This window comes from Haliotis asinina, chromosome 1 (genome assembly GCF_037392515.1).
Source record: "Haliotis asinina isolate JCU_RB_2024 chromosome 1, JCU_Hal_asi_v2, whole genome shotgun sequence".
Lineage (NCBI taxonomy): Eukaryota > Metazoa > Mollusca > Gastropoda > Lepetellida > Haliotidae > Haliotis > Haliotis asinina.
The window spans coordinates 84,865,020-84,881,656 of NC_090280.1; the positions used below are offsets into that span (position 1 = coordinate 84,865,020).

Sequence of the window (16,637 nt, forward strand, 5' to 3'; positions counted from 1 at the left end):
CGGTAGGGTAGCCGAGTAGTTAAAGCGTTCGCTCGTCACGCCGAAGACCGGGTTCGATTCCCTACATGGATGCAAGGTATGAAACTCATTTCTGGTCTCCTATGCAGCGATATTGTTACTATAGAATATCTCTAAAAGAGGCATGAAACCTTACCCACTCACCGCATGGGCAACCCCAAACCACTTGCTCTGTAGTAGTAGGTGTCTACTTTCTGGAGATTGTCGAGTGATATTGTTAGAGTATTGCTGAAAGTGGCGTAAAACTGAAATCAATCAGCGTCCTTTGTTACAGAAATTGCTTCTGTGGTCTAGTGGAGAAAGCGTCAGCCATAAGAACGGAAAGTCGGTTGTTCGATCCCAGCCACGACGTACCAAAAGACGGTCAATGATGGTACTTGTTTTTACAAAGTGTGCTCGATATTAACAGGATAAACACGGTCCTGTGGGCTCGGAGCCAGTGTTCAGTGTATGAGAGGGTGCCTGCGTTAGATAATCGCATGGAATGCTTAATTCGAACCTCAATTCGAACAAATCTGATATTTCGAACTTGGAGAGTTCTATTTTACGTAGCCAATATTCCGGCTATATTACAACTGGGAACATGTTAAATGTGCTTTAGAAGCGTAACTGAACCCACATCGTGACTATCGAACAGCTTAAGCGTGGTCGTGGGGTAGCCTAGTGTTTAAGATGTTTGTTTGTCACGCCGAAAATTCGTGTTCGATTCCCCACATGGCTATTTCTGATGTCCACCCCCCCCCGCCGTGATATATGGTACGTTGCCAGCGTATAGCAAAACTCACTCACTCACTCAACTAACCACCCAGTGCCAGCAGGGCATGCCACCGTAAAAACAGAAAGGGGACGCATGAGCGATCTTCTTTCAAACGTTCACAGCTGCCGGATACACAAGCCGTCGGTTGCGGTGGGGTGGCCTTGTGGTTCAAGCGTTCCCTCGTTATTGGGATACAATGCCACCCGGAAGATCCTGGTTAGAACTGGTCTTCAGCAGCCCACGCTTGGCCTAAGAAGCGATTTACGAGATCGGGTGGTCAGGTTTGCTGACTTGGTTGACACATGTCATCGTATCCCCATTGCTTAGACTGATGCTCATGCTGTTGATCACTAAATTGTCTAGCCAGATTCAAATAGCTCTAATGTTGCTGAGTTTGGCGTTAAACAACTATAGAAACGATGTGTGAAGCCTCATAGGCGGATCCAGAGGGGAGGTGCAGGGGTGCGGATCCCCCTTTTGTCCTGAAAGTTTATAAAATGACCATTGAGACTCTCGTGACAACTTGTGACAATGAAGTGTGCACTATCCACCCCCACCCACCCCATTTCTCAGAAAGCTGTACCCTCCCCTGAACCTATTAATGTTGTCCCTAGTCGTGATATTGCTGGAATATTGCTAAATGAGATAAAACCTCACATGTCAAAACCTCGTTCAGTGCGGCTTGGAGCCATCGTATCCCAACTGCGTAGATCTATACTCATGATGTTGATCACTTGATTGTCTGGTTCAGACACGAATATTTACAGACCGGCGCCCTGTAGCTGGAATATTGCTGCGTGCGGCACAAAACAACATTTTTCACGAAACAATAAGAGGTGCCGTCTGTGCATTTTCCTGAGATAAAGTACACATTTAGAGTTAGTCTTATTTCTAACCAATATCATGGCTATCAAACAGGCAATCAACCAAACAAACAAAAGCAATGGCCTCTTGGTACTGGGATACAGTCGTGCAGACCGTTCCCATACGGCAACTGGACCCCCGAGCCAACCTCCGTACATCTTGCGCGGGGTTGTTCCACGTGTCATTTCATCTCCAAGCCTTATTTCACAATGAATAATGTATGGGGCGCCATTATAACGTAAACTTGCCTCCGACATGCAGTGCTTCTAACTATTGATTTCAACCCAGGTTTCCACGGAGCCGACAGGATGACAGCCGGTGTGAGCGGTACTGACAGATCCTCAACAGGCCCTGTCTCCAGCAAGTGGGACGCGTGATTCTTCGTGTGGGACATCATCCACACGGAACGGGATCACCCCAACTTCATCATTTCTATCATTTCCGGACTCCCAGTTCGCCACGCCCCAGTTCAATTATCGATGACCGAATTATCAATCTGTGCCTACGCGGTATTGACGCAGGTAGTGTTCTGGAGCGTCTGAGCGGAGGTCAGTACCCGTAACCACACAGTAAATAATTATGTACAGTGTTAATCATCAAGCTTTGTGTTTTCTCGTGGAAAGCCTTGGTCCTGTTTGACGGGAAATCAATGACAGTGACTTTGCTGTGTTCAGCGGTAGTGTTTGATCATCCGGAGTATGTGAATCACGAAGTGTCAGCGCTTGTTTTTTTCACTCTACTTCGGAGTATATGTTAACAGAAGCAACCCACGATGTGTAGCTTGTTTGTGAACATTTACTGAAACGAGTTTCCCCTGTCCTCCCTCGCCAGTTCTTCACCATGACGCGAAGGAGGAACCTACGGAAGCCCAACTTGGAGGCCATGAAAGCCGCGGTGTCGGGGAGCAACCAAGTCCTCAGGCCACTGTCACCTGGTGAGGCTCCTCCTCCGGGGGGTCAGGTGTACACCCTGAGGAGAGAGGACCCCCTCCAGGATGCCCTGTTTCCAAGATGGAGCCCTGCATTGGTGGCGGTTGTGACGTTCGTCTTACGGGTCGTGTACGTGTGTCAGAAGAAGAACTGGTGGGTGCTCCACCCGGATGAGGTGTTTCAGGGTCTTGAAGGTGAGCTTTGTCAATGGGGTTGCGGGTGGGTAAGAGTGTGTGATGGGGTAGGAAGGATAAGGGATGGATGGTATTATCGAGTTGCATTTTTTTGGGTGATGGTGCGACTGGTTAGCCTTGAATATCAAGCGATCGTTTCTCGTGTGAAGGATTCAAAATGTGTGTGTGTGTGTGCGCGCGCGCGTCTGTGTGTGTGTGTGTGCGTGCGTGCTCGCGTTAGTGTGTGCGTGTGCATGTGCGAAAGCATGTGGTGTTTGTGTGCAAGTATGAGCGTGTGCGTCTATGTGCGTTAGCCAGGCAATTGAAACGTTAGCTTATCACACTGAAGACATGGGTTCAATTTCAAACAAAGGTTCATTATGTGAAATCCATAATCCATTTCTAGTGTACCCCGCTGTGTTATTGCTAAAATATTCCTGAAACCAGACCGCCTCACCGTATATGCGTGACCGACCCAAAACACAGGGCTCTATTCCAGCATAGTCGTGGATGAAAGCTCCGGTTACCACCACACTAAAACATTCCCAGCATTAAGTACGTAATTTTACACTTTTACAGCTGTAACTTCAACACAAGCTCCCTCTACGCTTCCTGGCCACAGTACTACCTTCTTTCTTTGTCCATGAAAACACTGATGTGTAAATTAAAACCATTAGACCTCGTTTCGGCATTTTGCCAAATTCATCAGACATTTCAGTCATCAATGACACGCACGTGAACATGCACACAGCGAGTTGTTCTCATTTATTCTGAAGCAGTTGGGGTAATTCTTTAGAAAACGTAAGAGACGTTGAATCTCGTATGCATGAATTGGCATATCTTTGCGACAAAGACATGTGACTGCTTGTCTTCAGCCTGGGATTTGCTTTACCTGGAGATCTGCCTCGTTCAATCAATACCTTGACAGATAGGATGCTATAGTTTCCTCATCCATCTCCAGGACTGTTTAAGCGTATTGTTGATGTGATGTTTGAGTGAGTCTCAGAGTATTTTTAGACCGCTTTTAGGAACACTCCAGCAATATCGCGGCAGGGACACCAGAAATGGGCTTCAAACATTGTACCCATGTGGGAATCGAACCACTAGGCCACCCCACCGGTATGTAATGGAAAGGTTTGACCGTAATACAATACGTACCCTGATATTATGTGTGCGTTACGATTTTATGGGCCCGATACTATTCGTATCCCGATAATGTGTGTGATGCAATACCTATCTCGATATTATAGGTGTAATACGATACAAATCCAGACATTATATGTGCGATACGATTCGTATCTCGATAATGTGTGTGATGCAATACCTATCTCGATATTATTGTGATTCGCATCTCGATATTAAAGGTATAATGCGATACAAATCCAGACATTATATGTGCGTATCTCGATAACATGGTTACGATGCAATACGTATCCCGATATTAAGCATGCAGTACGATATATTCCGATATTATGGGTGGGATGCGATTCGTATCCCGACAGAGAACGTTTCTTTCTAAAGTTCACATTACCTCCCTTTTTTAGCAGGTGAATCACAATCCCGAATCATTCCAGACAGGAGAGATAGGGTTTAGTTTTTTAGAAACATTTAAACTTTCGGGGCAATGTTCATGGGTCTGTCTTAGCCCACCCGTAAATGCTGAAGAATATGGATAAATTGCTTCTTGGACAGTTTCTGTCATTATTGCAATTTTTAAGATAAGTTGTAATATAATGTTTCATATGTATAGCGATACTGGAGTTTAATCTGTGTAGTGTTGCACACACATCGTGAGGGTTGCATCGCAATATTTTGAAAAGCCGTGTCGATGTACCACCACTGAAAACCCGCTGGTGCCAACCATTGCCTGCTATTGTCTTTTATCTCATTTCAATACCATTCTTACAGTTGCCAATTACTGCTACTGTCAATGCCTATGTTCCTGCTTCTGTTAATGTTGAACGGTAGGGTAGCCCAGTGGTTAAAGCGTTCGCTCGAAGCGCCAAAGACCCGGGTTCGATTCAACACATGGTACAATGTGTGAAGCCCAATTCTGGAGTTCCCCGCCATGATATTGCTGGAATATTGCTAAAACAAACTCACTCACTGTTAAATTGCTAATGCTTCTGGAATAACCCTCAGCAAACCATGCTTCTTCAAACCGACGAAGTGGATCGGGTGGCAAGGTATGTGATTTGGTTATCTGTGTGTAAACTTGCCCTGCCGACATGAATCATTTCTCGTGCTCTTAATCACTGGATTGTTTTGTCCATACTCAATCAGGGTCTTGGAATATTGCTTTATTTAAATTTCATTTCAACATATTAATCTAAACCGACGTATAAAAGAAAGTACACTCTTCGTTTTTTTATATTAGTTTCAACAACACCGTAAATATTATTTCATATTGATCATTAGATTTTATTCTCTAATTTGGTAGGCGGGTTAGAGTAAGTATCCGACAACACCTGCGGGTCGATTGTAAGAGGAAGCTAGTGGATTGGGTGGCCACATTCGGTGTCTTGGTTTATTCCATGTCATCGTGCCCTAGCTGACGGCGTTGGTGATTTTTCATAATATCAGTCACCAGTGTTAGCGCAATACTTAACTCGCCCACTCCCTCATTGTTCTGCGCTGAAACTCTTAACTTCTGGTGAGTAGTATAAAACCCGAGTTAAAGCCCGGAGACGTACCATATTACCAAATGAAATGTTACAATAAGCCAAACCTTTCCTCAATTGTAACTGATTCGTTTGAACTTCCAAATTCGAAAGTGCACGCTGCAAACAGCGAGTTCAGAAGTGTTTAACTAGTTTGCATCCCGTATAGTTTTATTCCTTTGAATAAGATCAGTATGGAGATTATTATCCGAGCGTGTAAATGTATCGTTAATACCATACATTAGGCATTGAACGTATGTTATTCAAACAACAACCAGTGCTATTTCCCACAGAACTTGGGAATATATTTCACTAAGACGCGGACACCCCACGTACCACTAATGTATGGAATCCAAGAAGGGACACTGTTGCGTTGTCGACCTTACATAAACCATTGATACTCTACAACTAGCCTCTATATAGGCTCCCTGCATAAAAGAACAAGAAGAGTCAAAATTGACCAAACTGCGACACCCGATATTATGACATTGTCATTTTAAAAATGTGTGTCTGTGTCGCTTTGTTTTACTTTGACAAATATGTTTTTAATCATTCAAAGCATGACAGGGCGGTATAGCTACATTGCGACAATGCTCCATCTAGGATTCCATAGTAAATGTCTCTCACGGCAGAAAGCGACACCCGCCCGCCCCCGACCCTCTCTCACGGCAGCCAGCGACAGGTCCCCACCCCTCAACTCTACACTGTGTCACTGTTACTCCATAAGACCCGTGCGTTAATGGAAAGCTGTTTACATTGTCGAGGCGCTCCTGTGGGAACATTACACCCATTAAACTTCAGGACGGGACAAATTAAGCTTGACATGCTACACTTGAAGACCGCGTTATGGGTGAGTTCACAAGGCAGTACGGTGAGGTGTCAAACCTGCTGTGGGAGATTTACCATGACGGCAGAATTGGGGTGGGCTTTACGTAGTTCCTCCAATATACGTCTCCAGTGTAGAGCTGGTGTCCACCTCTCACACCGGTCTTTGATACAACACCGGGTGGTTGTCATTTCATTTTCCTGTTCACTTAGGACGGTGGGCTAGTCTAGTAGGTAAACAGTTCACTCGTTTTCACTCGTTATGCCCAGGTTCGATCCTCCTAATGGGGATATTGCTGGACCATTGCTAGAAGCGACACAAAAGAGGAGGAGGAGTGGATGTTGGAATGTACACACACATGGCTTGTGATGCTTAGTTTATTATCTTGGGGCTTCGGGGTAGCTTTGTGGTTGAAGCTTGTCATGCCGCAAGCCCGCCTTCTATTCACCCTCAGTGTTATTGCTGTAGCTAAAAGCGGCGTAAAACATTACTCATTCGCTCAAAATAATTCTCGTTATCGGATTGAAACGGCCATTAATATGCTGTACACTCTTGGTGACACTGCTGCTCCTTCTGTCTCACCTTGTAGAGTGAGTGGGTGAGTGAGTTTAGCTTTATGCCGCACTCAGCAATATTCCAGCTATATATGACGGCTGTCTGTAAACAATAGAGACTGGACCAGACAATCCAGTGATCAACAGCATGAGCATCGATTTGCGACGCTGAGAACCGATGACATGCGTCTACCAAGACAGCGAGTCTGACCACCCTATCCCGTTAGTCGCCTCCTACGACAAACCTAGACGTCTTTCATGGCAAGCATCTGTTGCAGAAGACCTATTCTATCCCGGGACCTTCACTGGTCCCCTGTAGATACATGTGGCTCATCTAACACACGACAGGGTTATAATGTACCCCAGTTAGCGGACACATTGACTTGCCATATGGCAGATCTCCAGAAAAATGTGCACACGGAGTCCAGGCTGAAGCACCCGTGAAGATCCGGGCAAGTCAAAACATTGATTACAGAACAGTGTCGTTTCTGGTTCACTGGGTTCCGTCCTGTTGCGCAGCTCAGTGCGATTACCAGTCCAGAAGTTTATAAAAAAATCCATTTAGCTGGATACATGAATATTAATCAGTATGATTATCTATGCACTTGGATATTGTACCACTACCCTCTTTCTAACCCTTGAAAACACATCGTACTGCGTGCTCTGTCATACAGCGAGCTCTGACGAACGGAAATCTGGAAATCGTGGAAATCTCAAAACGATGCTCTGCCGCTAGAAAACTTTGATCTGGTACGGAACTGATGTTATACCAATCTCACTTTGTGTTACAGAACTACACTTAATATGCGCAAGAACACATATAACAACTGTAACCAGTGAGCCAGGTGCATTGTGAATAATTTTACGACCTCATCAAACAGGGGCACTCTGTTATTTGTTATTTAAGAGATATGCTGCATAAACCTCGACATAAAATGTAGAAATACAGTTTTATTAAAGTTTAAAAGTTGTATTCATTTGTAAATGCTATTTTCTTATAAAACAAGGGCTTGGAATTCAGTGTAACCAGAGCTGTTTGTGGTGTCGATTTTCACTTTCACACGAGAAAATTCGCATCGGTTAAAAAGAAGGTCATTGTTTGAACTGGTTAATGACTCATGTTTTGGTATGTAGAACTGGTCTTTAGAAACCCATGCTATTCGTATGAGGAGACTAACAGGACCGGGGGTCAGGCTCACTGACTTGGTTGACATATGTCATCGTATCCCAATAGCGTGGATCGATACTCATGCTGTTGATCACTGGATTGTCTGGTCCTGACTCTATTGTTTACAGACTATCTGGAATGTTGTTGAGTGCGGCATAAAGCTAAACTCACTCACTAACCAGATCCCACAATTGACAGGTGACAGTAAAACGTTCCTTGCACAAACTCGTACGACTTTTTACTTCTTTACTGCTTATCTTTTTTTCACCTGGAGGAAATAAACTCCCGCGCGTTTAATCGAGATAGTACGGTACCATTACTGACTAAGTCATGTGTATAGTTGATGTCAGGGTACACATATCTGAAGACTGCTATTACCTACAAGTACTCAGGGAGTGATTAAGTGATTGTTGTTTTACGCTGCTCTCAGCAATATTCACGCTGTATGTCTGCAGTATCCCTGGTTACCACACAATGGTGTCGTGGTGACGTGATTTGTTTGTTGTTTACTAAGCATGTATATACTGCTTTTTGTCATACCTAATCAAAACCAACTTAAATATGGTGGAAATGTTTTCATAAAACATCACTCCTCCTACACTGAGTGAGTGAGTTTAGTTTTACGCCGCACTCAGTACTATTCTAGTTATATAGCGGTGGTGAGTCAATAATCATCGAATTTGGACCAGACAATCCAGTGATCACCAACATGAGCATCGACCTTGGATACGATGACATGTGTCAGCCAAGTCAACAAGTCTGATCCCGATCCCGTTAGTCGCCTCTTACAAGCATGCCTAACTGTATATCAACTCCTCCCGGATCTTCACGGGCGTATGCTCGGTGAAACGGATATAATTCTTAAAACCATTTCAACCTTTTTCGAAAGTAGGTGGAGACTGTACTCTGACCGTTAACCAACCAGCAAGGCAGTTAGCATAGTACACTCCCAAGGAAGCTGAGTTTTAAAAATCGAGGGCATATTGATCCTTTTACCTATTTAATAATGTCTGCGGTTTGAGCATACAAACGACTTATGAAGATGAAGGCAGTGCAGTTTAAGTACACACATCTATTATCATTCTTATGAATTAGTCTGAACCTGTATGACCTCGAGAAGGGGCGATAGATATGTACATAATTATAGAGTTATTATGAACCTAACACGTGACTCGGGCTTTCGTCGACACAGGCCACCGCACATGTATATAAACAAACGTAGAAACCCGTGCCGGGCCCTGATGTAGCATGCTTATCGTTACTGGCATCACCAGATCAATTTCTCACTGTGCAATCGCGAGGACTTTGTTATGTAACGGTACATCGATAGCGTGGCTCCCTGTCCCAACCACACGCATTCGCCTGAGCCAAAAAATATTGATGTAAAGTTATGAATATACGGAAATAGTCAAAACAAATATATAAATGTCCCATGTCCTAAAAGATATTATTGAAAATTACATTTTTTTAGTTTTTGCAATTTAACGTTGGAAACGAAGTTTTCGAGTGTGTTCCTCTTTGCTATAATAATTTTATTTTATTTTATTCCTGTGTATGTATCTAAAGGGAAAGCATGGGGTTCGCTCAAGGACGCATGAAGCCAACGCATAACTGCAAATTCCTTCTCTGAAAAGAATCTTGAAACGATTTATTCAGATCCTTCTGTGATTGTGTGATTGGTTTGTTGTTTACCGCCGCACTGCTTAATGGTGGCGGTGTGTCAAGAGTGTGTACCAGATAATCCAGTGATCAGTAGCATGGGTATCGGTCTACGCGACTGGGATACGAATACATAAACGTGGAAGGCCACCGGTCCAGATTGTCTCCTTGATGAAGCTTTTAAAAGTGGAACATGTGTTGATTTATTATTTAGACTTCACATTTTGTTTTGAAAACAATAAATGCCCGGATATTTGGCGTACCAGCTTTATAAACCCGATTAAGAAACCAGAGGGTGATCAACGCGACCCATCGGGCTACTGCGGTATTTCTTTGCTTTCAGTACCGTGTAAAATGTATTCAGATATTCTTAATTCTAGACTTACAAAGTGGTTAGAATTGCACGATGTGCTGTTTGAGAAACAGAATGGCTTCCGTTCCAAGCGTAGTACACTGGAACATATTTATAGCCTATGTTCATTAATCAATAACAGAAAGCTAACTAAGAATTTCACGTTTGTGTGCGTCATCGATGCAATGAAAGCGTTTGATAAGGTAGATAGAAACTGTCTATGGTATAAGCTGTTAAAACTTGGAATCAACGAACATTTGTTATGCTGTTCAATCGATGTACAATAATTATAACGCTCTCGTACGAATAAACGACCGTTTCACCGATATATTTAATGTAAATTCCGGTGTTAGACAGGGCTGCGTAATGTCACCAACCCTGTTTTCTATTTATATTAATGACCTGGCCGTAGTTATTAACAACCTGAATTGTGGTGTTAATATTGATGGAGTTATTTCAGTACACTATTGTATGCTGATGATATTGCTCTGATATCAGGAGACGAGTGTCCCTCCAGCGAATGTTAGATTGCGTTGATAACTGGTGTAAACGTTGGCGTTAAACTATTAATAAGAAGAAAACTAATGTCGTTCATTACCGACCCCGCTGTTTCAGTAGGTCACAAGCTGTATTCCAGATTGGTGATATTACTATTGACTATGCCAGTGCGTATTAATATCTTGGTGTTTGGTCACAAGAAAATATTGATATGAGCTTTTCTGCTGAAGACATTGCTAAATCTGCAAGTCGTGCACTTGGTGTTGTCATGTGTAAATTTAAGTCTTGTGGTGGTTTCACTTATAACGTCTTTAATATATATGCTATACAATAATATTGTCCAGCCTATCTTATCCTGTGGGTCAGCCATATGGGGTACAAAACAGTTCACTTGTATAGATGCAATACAAAATAAAGCATGTAGATTATTCCTTGGCGTCGGCAGTAAGACCCCAAATTTAGCTGTCAAAGGAGAAATGGGTTGGACGACTTCTTTCTCTAAACAAAAAATTGAAATTATACGTTTTTGACTTAAGCTCTGCTGCACTGAACAGTCAAGAATACCGAGTTCCATATGTAGATGGTCCAACGCTTTACTGGGATTATATGAGGTCAAAATGTGCATAGATCCAGTTTGGTGTGAAATTTATCTGTTTTATGGCGAGAGAGTGACATGAGTGAACAATGTAAGTCTCAAGTCACAGGTGTGAGAGTTGTCAGGTGTTACCACCTGTATTCTCTGGTGCTATTTCAACGCATTTTCTTATTAACGTTCTGCAATGAAGTGTAGGTACCCGAAGCACCGTAAAATGGCACCAACCACCCTCAAATCCACCACCCACTCGTCCGATGTGAGGCTAGATAATGTGAAATGGGTTTAAACGTCCAAGACATAAATAACAAAGAATTGTTTATTCCGACCCGACATGTCCTTGCTGTATTCGTTTATGTTGAGCGCAGATGAACAAGTACCATAGTTTACTGTTTGTGGGATCGAACTCCAATATCAATGGCGCGACAGTGACGTGTAACCGAAGATACTGACACTGAGGTGTAAACTGTCACTGACGGGATCAGAAGTACTGTGTAAAAGAACGTCAACGTCAACGTCAGCGAGGTATTACTCAACTGACAACTCATAAAGGTCCTCAAGAGAGTGACGCAAAATTAACATAGCTCTTGTAACTATGACGATATGTTATCCAGTGATGGATATAATGAGCAACGACCCCTTGTGGAACGCAGCGTTCCACCAGACGGCAGTTTATGTAAACCAGGGAATGATATCATGAGCGTCGTTTTACTATGATATGCAATCAACCGGGCCAAGATACACAATATCAACACTTACAACATCAGGCTGATGAGGACCAAAATCACCACGTGTTGATAATTTGGCAGCTAAAATTGGGAAAGGTAAATTGACAGAAGTCACCGTTTCATACCTGGTCCCCAAGGAAGTTACACTAATTTTTGTTTCTTTGTTGTTAAACACCGCACTCCATCTATGTGGCGGCGGTCTGTAAATAATCGAGTGTGGACCAGACAATCCAATGATCTGCAGCATGAGCATCAATCTACGCTATCGGGATACGAAGACATGTGTCAACCAAGTCAGCAAGCCTGACCACTCGGTCCCGTCAGTTGCGTCTTACGACAGGCATAGGTTGCTAAAGACCAATTCTATCTCGGATCACGGGTTCCAGATTAATATGATTACTTCGCAACATACACTCTCTATGTTTCAGTGGCCCACTCCGAGGTCTACGGGTACGGCTTCCGTATGTACGAATACCTACCACCTCCTGACAGCATCTTGACGACGGCAGAGGACCAGGAGAACACCCTCGGCTTCTACAGCCTCCGCTCCTTCCTCTACCCACACATCTACACAATCTGCTTCGCCATCGTCGGCCTCTTCAACCCCAACCTCAACCTCTTCCTGGTAGGTATTCGTCCTACCAACAAACCCCAAACTAAAGTGTGTGAAACGGTATACGGCTGTAGGAATTATAACAAGGGTAGTAGTGTTATCACACGGGTACAAAAAGTGAAGCGTATTTCAAATGTAATGACCTACCGTGGGATGGTTTAACGTTTTAAATCGTCTCTTTACAACATACTCTGTACGTATGACGAGTCGAGGTGGAGTGGTCGTTGTATGGTTTGTACATCTAGGTATAGTGTATGATGTTGTTTACAGGTAGGTCGACTGATCCATGTGGGTGTTTCGTCCTCCCTGCCTCTCGCAGTCTACCGTCTCTGTGACGTCGTATACGGGAACCATGATGTCGCCGTTCTCGCTGCCGTCTTCGTCTTCAGCTCCCTGCACCTCACCATCTTCGGCACACACACCCTCATCAACAGCTTCCTTTCCCCAATCTTCATCTTCTGTTTAGCAGAAGTCCTCTCTGTTATCAAACTGTCACCATCAGTCATTCCCGACATCCAAAATGGGGGAACCCCACTGCAGGACAAACCAGCCGCCGACCTGAGAGTCAAAGACGTAGGGGCCAAAGGCAAAGAGGTGGTTTATCTAAACGTGGCACCTCGAAGACTCAGATATGCCCTTTGTGGATTTATTCTAGGAGTTCTGTGTTACCTGCGGATGGACCTTGCCATGTTTCTGTTTGTGTCGGTGACCGGTTGGCTTATCGTCTGCGTGAGAGGGAAGGACCATCAGAAAGTGGTTGTGTCGTCACTCCTGACACTGTCCCTTGGTGCGGCCTGTGCAATATTACTAGGAGGGTGCGTGGACTTCTTGTACTTCGGCTGGTTCTTCTTATCCCCATACCAATGGATTAACTTCAACGTCTTGAACGGCCTCGCCGGCAGAGTATTCGGGAAAGGACACTTTCTGGATTATCTCAAGAACCTAAGCGCAGTACCATCAGCAGTATTCCTGAATCTGTGCACATTAGGAATAACACCCGTGTTGTGCTGGTCGCATCACAAAAAGATCGTGAGGTTTCGGACTCCCGTATTATTCATTGTAGGCACGTTAATGATGCTCCTCACCGTCTACAGCCTTCAGAGCCACAAGGAAACTCGTATTCTTCACAACGTGTTTGTACTTCAGGCTATAGTTTGGGCAGGTGCAGTGCATTCATGTCTTGCTGCTCTGGGTTCTGGGAGAGCGCTGCCTCTACGACGAATCTCCTACGTTCTGGTGACATGTGTAGTGATGCTACAAGCCAATGACTGCTACAAAAACTTTCCCAGCTCCTCGGACAGATCAAACGCAAAGTGGGCCTTTAACGGCCTTTGGGAGTCTGGAAGTGTGAACGATTGCCTTGACTACGTGAGACAGCAGGATGACGTCACTGGTTTGTTCCTCGATTATACTGTCTACGGAATGGGAGGATTTTCCGTCTTACGTAAAGACGTGCCTTTAATAGTTCGAGTTCATCACGAATACCACGAATTCGACCCGAAGCACCTTCCAAATTACAGACAAAATATCGACCCGAAATTGAGACTGGTGAACAGGCTTGCTGACATAATGCATGAGAAACACAACAGATATATACTCGGGAGACTCATCAACAGCACCCAGTACAACTACATAATTACGAAGAACGTGCGGAGATTCCGATCTCTGGCCTTCACGAATGTGTACAACGCTTCGGACTTCAGAGTGCTGAAATTCTTGCCCCGGAATCCAAACGCTACGATCATCAGCAGACTCAGGTTGATGAAGGAACTGCAGTCATTTCCATTTGACGGGGATGCTTCTATCTTAGAATTTGAAGGTTCTTGGTTGTTTTCTGTTGGAAGCTATAAGAAGGCGGTGGACCGGCTCCGTGCCGCCATCATCGTCAACGCCAGCCGTATCCGGCCGTTCCAGCTGATGAGTCTGTCTTACAGCAACATGGATATGCTTCAGGAGGCAGCTGATGCTGAACAGCAGTGCTTTGCCCTCCACTCCTTCGGCAAATGTATCGAGCCTCAGGGGCGCCTTGTCCTCAGCCCAGACTACAACTTGGATATCTGACACACCTAGCTATTGTTTCAATTACAACGAGATCTGAAGGGCCAAAATGGTTACAATCTGGACATCTTGAACAATAAGCTGATGTTTCCATTACCACCTGAATATCTTAAACACCATGCTGATGTTTCCGTTGCAGTTTGAACACCGTGCACACCAAATCGATGTTTCCAATTTGAATATCTGATGCGCCGTGTACGTAGGAGTTGGGAGGCAGTAAGGAAGTGTGACAATATATGAAACGTCAGTGTGATACAGGAGTTGATCATCCATATTGGCATCCTTCCTTACACCATCTTACACACCAAGCTGATGTTTCAATTACAATTCACACAGTTCACACCAAACTTATGTTTCAGTTGCGGTTTCAGAAATCTGACTTCTCAAACTTATGTTTCAGTTTCGGTTTCAGAACATCTGACTTCTCAAACTTATGTTTTAGTTACAACTGATATGTGTTACACACATAATTTATGTTTCATTTACAATTTAAATGTGAAACTCCCGTTTCAGTTTCAATTTGATCATCTGACACCAAGCTAGCTGCAGCACATGAGGGCAGTATATCCGATTTGTTCCAAGTACTTATTAGTGACACCAATGACGTCATTCCTGAAATTCAACAAAAACATACATTAGAGAAGCATGACTTTGCTTGTGGATCCAGTTCAGGACGTCACACAAATTTTCTTTCCAAAACAAATCAGCCTCCAATCCCAACCAGGAATTAGTATTTTGCGATAACAAATACATAACGCCTGTTGACAACAAATACTGAAACGAAGACAATCCAAATCTGTATCAGTTAGTCTGACAGTCTGGAACTGGCGGGCCTTTCTAACACTGAGATGATGTGGAATAGACTTGTGGTTTTCGCTCGTCACGCCGAAAACTAGGGTTCTATCCCCCAGAAAGGTACAATGTGTGAAACCCATTTCTGGTGTCCCCAGCCTTGATATTGCTGGAATATTGCTAAAAGCGGCGTTGAACTATATTCACTCATCCACAGTGAAGAGTGTTGTTTTCTTTCTTAGGTCGAATGTACCAATATCAAATCAAGTGTTGTTGTATTTATTATATTTATTGTAGTTATTGTAACTATACAGAATGATACATTTATCGTTAATATGAACTGTCCAGAGAAAAAAACCATATACACTTGAAATACACAAATTTTGATTTGAAGAAGCCACTACAAGCGTTAATAAAAATAAGAATACTCTAAAAGTCGCCCAAACACCACACACTGCCCCAAAGCAGCTATGACAAACTTTATAAGAATAACTATTTTTGTTGTTATAGAACATGGTTATACGTAAAAAACTATTCATTTTGCCGGCAGTTCAGTTGACTGACAGTCTTTTGGTATATGCAGATAACATTGTAAACACGACATTGTATGTTATTTATTCTACATTTGAAAATTTGTGTGTATGTAACAAAGCCGTCCATCGAAAATACGTGCATTCCGTCCACAGAGTAAGAACTGTAACTTGTGATTAAATCCATACTTTCCTGTGATTATTTGTCTTTATTTATTTCTTTTTGTCTTTATGCCAGCTTTTACATGGAAATAAGCGTTAATTTGTGCAATATACATACTAGTAATGTGACGGCAGACTGTATGTAACCGAGTCTGGACCAGACAATCCAGTGATTGATCTCCAAAACTGGCAGATAGTGTAGTCACAGCAGTCGTTTGTTCAGAAAAACAAGTGGCATTGTAACCATGATGATATTCTAGCAATGTGAGGAAATCCGTTTCAAGACAAACATTTTGACGATTGAGATAGAAGAGGCAAAACTCTTTCAACATCTAGAAGAAATCTCTGCTAAATGAAGGGCGGTGAGGGTAGGCTGGTGGGTAAGGTATTCGCTCGTCATGCTGTAGACCGGGGTTCGATTCCCTATATGGGCACAATGTGTGAAGTCCATTTCTAGTGCCTGCAGTGATATTGCTGGAATATTGATAAAAACGGCGTAAAACAAAATTCACTCACTCACTCGGCTAAATGCAGAGACGATTGTACACGTTTTACTATATGATGATATGTTTATTTTGTTCCAGCAGTATTACATATGTGTGGTGCTGTTTGTAAACAATCAGGTCTTGACAGGCAATCCAGTGATTGTCACGATACGATGACAGCACGTGTCCATAAATCACTATGAACTAGCGAGGATACCA

The 16,637-nt window shown here is 43.4% G+C and overlaps 1 protein-coding gene across 1 annotated transcript; it reads left to right on the forward strand.

Moving 5' to 3' along the window:
* The first annotated feature begins 292 nt into the window (after positions 1–292).
* On the forward strand, positions 293–15,970 carry LOC137283658 (uncharacterized). Its single transcript, XM_067815276.1, has 4 exons — positions 293–391; positions 1,928–2,762; positions 12,207–12,403; positions 12,662–15,970. The coding sequence occupies exons 2-4, from the start codon at positions 2,480–2,482 to the stop codon at positions 14,450–14,452; spliced, it is 2,271 nt and encodes a 756-aa protein (XP_067671377.1). The 5' UTR covers positions 293–391; positions 1,928–2,479; the 3' UTR covers positions 14,453–15,970.
* The last annotated feature ends 667 nt before the right edge of the window (positions 15,971–16,637 follow it).